The 5,465-nt window shown below is 31.8% G+C and overlaps 1 protein-coding gene across 2 annotated transcripts; it reads right to left on the bottom strand.

The window, feature by feature from the left end:
- Positions 1 to 614: 614 nt before the first annotated feature.
- On the bottom strand, positions 615 to 4,156 carry LOC110698024 (homeobox-leucine zipper protein ATHB-54-like). Of its 2 annotated transcripts, XM_021875429.1 has the most exons (4): positions 3,919 to 4,156; positions 3,528 to 3,658; positions 2,429 to 2,880; positions 615 to 1,541 (listed from the first exon to the last, which is right to left on the bottom strand). In XM_021875429.1, exons 2-4 carry the CDS (start codon positions 3,625 to 3,627, stop codon positions 1,050 to 1,052), a joined length of 1,044 nt encoding a protein of 347 aa, XP_021731121.1. In that variant the 5' UTR covers positions 3,628 to 3,658; positions 3,919 to 4,156; the 3' UTR covers positions 615 to 1,049. The 2 variants fall into 2 exon arrangements, with proteins under 2 accessions (XP_021731121.1, XP_021731120.1); XM_021875428.1 differs by having other exon boundaries at positions 3,528 to 4,156.
- Positions 4,157 to 5,465: the final 1,309 nt, after the last annotated feature.

Genomic DNA, 5,465 nt, shown 5'->3' with positions numbered 1-5,465 from the left:
TTTATCAAGGCCTTGAATGGATATTATGTGGTTAATTGTTCTGATTGGCTTTGTTTTCAACAATGTAAGATCTATTTGATCCAATCATTGCATTTGACGCATTTGGGTCTGTTATTAATCAAGATTAAACATGTATGAACACGTTTTAGGCCTAATTAGTAATCGTACAAGGCTCTAAGATAACTTGGTCTCAAATACGGGTTTTAGCTTACATCATAATGCATTTCAGAATCCATAAACACTTCAACTTTGATTTAGCATGAATAATGGGTTTTTGTAACATCATCGCACTTCCTGTCGAGATAGGAGGCCAAAAGTAGGTGTCTACGATACCAAATTACGCGAATTTTTGATATACTATTTTCTTATTAGCTTCTAATGAATATATTGAAACATATTACTATCTTCTCGAGTGATAGACAACAAACAATAATTCAATTATTTGTTTTGATAAACAAGTTTTTATTAACTTAATTTGTAAAGTAAAGAAAAAACCCATACAAGGTACGTAAATCAAATTGGTCGAAAAATAAAGAAAATTGAGTTAAAACTAATGAAACTGGTGGCCATGGTTGAAAATAAAAAACACTATACAACATCAGTGAAGCTCAATGTTGAGGTAATATCTTTAATAATAATTTCTATTGATTAAAGAGAACATTACAGGGAACAAAATGTATGCCCAAGTAGATGACTTGTTCAAAAAAAAAAAAAAAAAAAAAAAGTAAATGTAGATGACTACGCTATAGTCGTACCCTAATGTAACAATGATCGTACATTGACTGGAAACGACTAACTCCTACAAACTGTAGTCGTACCAAAATGTAACGATGATCGTACATTATCGACTGGGAACGACTAACTACTGCTAATTTAACTATAGTCAAACCAAAATGTATCGATCCGATGATCGTACATTGATTGATAATGAGTAACTTCTACGGAGTACTAGCTATAGTCGTACCAAAATGTAAAGATGATTGATCGTACATGGATTGGTAACGACTATCGACTAGTACTTATAAAAAGAGCATCACTAGCAAGCTAAGCTAGTAAAGCCAACACCAGTTAGGCTGATTATCAACTAGCGAAAAGTTACAAGTATTGGCGTTGTTAGGGTCATAATTCTTATCATCATCCGGTACCTCAAGAAAATTGTTGTATGTTGGTGGTGATTGCGGAAGTAACAAGCTTTTCGTCATCATCATATGATCCTCTTGTGCAAAGACCGATTGTTGGTCAGGATCCCGCATAATGAGGGTTGAAGATGTCTCAACTATCGCAGCAGATTGGTTCACAATGGTGTAAGGTGGGCTATCATAGTCAAGGATGTCACTCTTGGCTGAATTCGCGTCTTCACTTAGCTTCGCGGCTTCACTTAGCTTCGCGGCTTGTAACACTACTCCTTCTAAACCAACTATCTCCACCTTTCTTCGAGATTCAATCTTCATTGTTCCTTCATCCTCGAATGGTGGTGTGTTAATTGGGCTCGAGTTGATACTTCTCCCTTCCATTTTCAGCAAGTTCTTATACATCTCAACCTGTTACATAACACGAGAAAAACGAAAATCAGATTAATTAACATGGACCACCAAGCTGGATAAGGATGACATATTAGGTAAATTAATATCCTTTTAAAAGCAAATCAAAACTAAACATTTTTACCAAAATTGGAGAGATTACAGTCAACAAAGTTGACCTATATTAATTAGCATGCTTCCAAACCACATAATTTTGGCACACCTCAGAAAATTACTGGTAAAATAATCTGTAATATTAATATTACTTTTAAATAAAAGAATTAGTCGCTTTAAATTACTAAAGATGTATGATTGGGCGCGAACACCAGACGCGAGATCAATTACTCACAATAAAGAACTATAACATATATTCAAACAATAACAATCTAGTCAAAACAACTAGACAATACCCCAAAAAGCCCAAGATATAATACTCTAAATAGAATTGGGCATGAGAGTCAGTTAACTAGACTCTACAAAAATATAGGTACGAAATTGGGCGCGAAAAACTTGACACAATTTTTATTAATAAAAAGCATTATAATTCACTTTCAAACAATTAACGATCTATTCAAATAAGTCAACAAAATCTTAAAACCCAATGAAATATTACTTTAAACAACACCCCCGACATTTAATTTTATGATAAGTCTTCGATGTAAAAAATCACAATATGTTCATTGAACTGGACAGTAGTAGACACCAAAGGCCTAATATAATCAATAGTCTTCTACAAGTTATGAGCATAAAACAATTAGTAAGCCAACAAAAAAAAAAAAAAATCAATATTAGGTTGTTGGGTGTAAAAAAAATTTGGTCCACCCCCTAGTATTGTAATAAGCATATGAAAATGACATAAGACCATACTTTAAAAAAAAATTGTATAGAATAAATATACAAGTATATACCTCATTTTTCAAGTTCTCGTTTTCCTTGATGAGGGAGTCGTAATCAACCTTGAGACTATTATAGCTGTCTTTCAATGAACCAAACTCCTTTTCAACAAGCTTAGTCTTATGTCTAGCACGTCGGTTTTGGAACCAAACCGAAACTTGCCTTGGCTGCAACCCAATTGTTTTGGCTAGGTGCACTTTTCTCTCGGGTTCCAACCTGTTATCCGCATCGAAACTCTTCTCCAAAAACTCAACTTGTTCCGGGGTGAGCCGCCTTTTTTTCACCGAGTTGTTGAAGAGGTTTGCATCCAATTCATCCTCGCTAATGTCCTCCACATTGACTGTTCCGGCGAACAGTTCATCGCTACGGTACCTTTTTGGGTTCATCAAAAGCCCTTGTTGATGTGGCGGCAGTGGTGGTGGTGGTGGCCGGTGCGGTGGTTCTTGATCAAAATTCACCATCATCCCTAGGACATAAAGCAAAATTGATGTAAAATTTAATGACTTTTACAAAATTTACCAAATAAATTAGCTGACATCGATACAAATGCAGGACTGAAGGAGACCACATAGTATCTAGTAAGTGGTACTGTTATGGAAAAGGACTATAAGAGAGACATAATTGGGCAAATTTGCTCAAAAAATGCAAGAAAGATTAGATTTTCATGGAACTTTATGTAGTAGTAAAAATGCTCTTTTTAGATCCAATCATATCAATTATGTTTCATACGAGGGGGACCTTGTAATAAAAATGATTTACTATAAAGTGGGTTATTAAATATAAAAGTTCATGCAAAAAAAAAAAAAAAAAAAAAAAAAAATCTTTATATTTTTGATAATGAAATTTCACTCACTTAAGGAGTTAAGATAGCAGTAAAACAAAATATTGATTTAAATAAATTATTAAATTTATTTATATATCTCAATGACTCAATCAAAAATCAAATATTAAATTGAACAAATTAAAAATAAAAGAGTATCACAACAAAATATACATAGACAAATAAAATTAATAATCATGCTAGCTTTTATAAATTGATATATAAATGTAGATCATCATAAATTGATACAAAATTCATAAAATTACAGAGAAAGAGAAAGAGAGAGAGCATACCGTAATAAGTAGAAGAAGAAGAACGCCAAAGAGAATTGTTGGAATTCTCAAGCGATGAAATCATATCATGACAGCCACCATGAACTCTGCCACCTTCCATCGAAAATATTTATTTTTTCAAGTTTTTTGTACTGATTTTAAAACCAAAAAAAAAAAAAAATCAAAATTTCAGATATAAAAATATAAAAATTTGTAAATGTAAACTAAAATTTGTGACGAAAAAAACTAGTTTCTAGAATTACAGTAATGTGAAAAGTCTGTGAATACAGAGAGCTTTCACCCATCATTCAGTCCAACAAAATAAACAAATAAATAAATTGACAGGGGATAAAAACAGAGGACTTTGGGAAAAAAAATAACAGAGCATATAAAAATGGGTGGAATTTTTTACATTTATAAGGGAATTTCTTGGATTAAGAACACTTTTTTTCTTGATTGATTGATTGGAGAGAGAAGATTTTTCTCTTGAAGGAAAAGCACTGATTTTTTTGGAGAAGCTATGAGCTTTTTATTGGGGGAAGGAGGAAAGAGAGGAGGAAAGTGATGTTCTCATCTTTGGTTGTGAATAGGACTTGGGCCTTGGGGTTACTTTTATAGCCTAGCAAAAACATTTTTGGTGTGAGGATGGAAATTTATTAATGAAAAAGTTTCATTTAATTACAATTTCAAAATGGCCAATTTAATTCTTTGAATTACATTTTAAATGGATATTGAGTACATTGTATCCATGTTTTTGATTTAGTACATGCAGTTCTCTTTGTTAAAACCGTATCAGACCAGATCAAGTATAATAAAAATCAGACCAGAATGATTTTGATCTGACTAGGTGTGTTATTTTGACTTTTGTCAATGAAAAATTAAACAATGTAGAAATTTTAGTTCAAATCAAGTTGAACAAGATTGAAACAGAGCATACTTAAAAAAGATATATATATATATATACATATATATATATATATATATATATATATATATATATATATATATATATATATATATATATATATATATATATATATATATATATATATATATATATATATATATATATATATATATATATATATACACACACTAAAATAGACCGAAACAAAACATACTTAAAAATGAAGATTGAAACGAAAGATACTCAAAAGTTAAAACATGTATTTTGAATGATATCTTAAAACAATTTAGATTGAAACATTTTTTAGATGAAGAGAATAATATCATAGATTTATGTCCATTTCATTTTGCTACATAAATGTAAACAATCTCTACTATGTTAGTAGTAGTAGTAGTATATTTTCTTTCATTTTGACATAATTATTTTGCATGAGCTTAACATATCTTTAATACATCTACTTGAGAATCGGGAAACTAGTATGAACTTTATTAACTACATGCTATTCTCATGTTCTTCATGGTGTGAAACCTGTTGACCCTGCAAGTTTTTGGCGATGACAATTAAGCAAACTTCAACTGAAAGTTCTTCGAGTGTTTGTATATTCTCAAGTAGAGTAGACTCGGGGAGTTGAAAAGAAGCTTTAAACAAAGCTAACTGAAAAGAAAATGAAGATAAGCAAGCATTCAAATAATTAGCAAAAGTGGGATTCCTGTTCGAACCGAGGCTTAAAACCAAACTTCTCCTTATATTGGAAGAAAGTTTACAAAAGGAAGATCTCAAATGAGAAGCTAGATCGAAGGAACTTCAAAAGTGATTCCTAATAGGAATTGATAAGTCCATCTTATATATGATGTTATTCCCCGTCCCAAGGTCGTATTTTTGCTTATTTGAGTTCTTCAGAGCCATTTTTATTACTAATATTAGAGGTGATTGTTGGGCGGCTAAAAAATTATGCCCACTTCTCAGGCCAGGCTGGGCCAAATTTTTTGTGTCCCCCTGCCAAAAAAAAAAGTCGGGTCAGGCCGGGCCCAATCCGATTTCAGGCTGAAAAA

Source organism: Chenopodium quinoa, unplaced genomic scaffold, assembly GCF_001683475.1.
Source record: "Chenopodium quinoa cultivar QQ74 unplaced genomic scaffold, ASM168347v1, whole genome shotgun sequence".
Lineage (NCBI taxonomy): Eukaryota > Viridiplantae > Streptophyta > Magnoliopsida > Caryophyllales > Amaranthaceae > Chenopodium > Chenopodium quinoa.
This window is presented reverse-complemented; position numbering and strand designations above follow the sequence as displayed.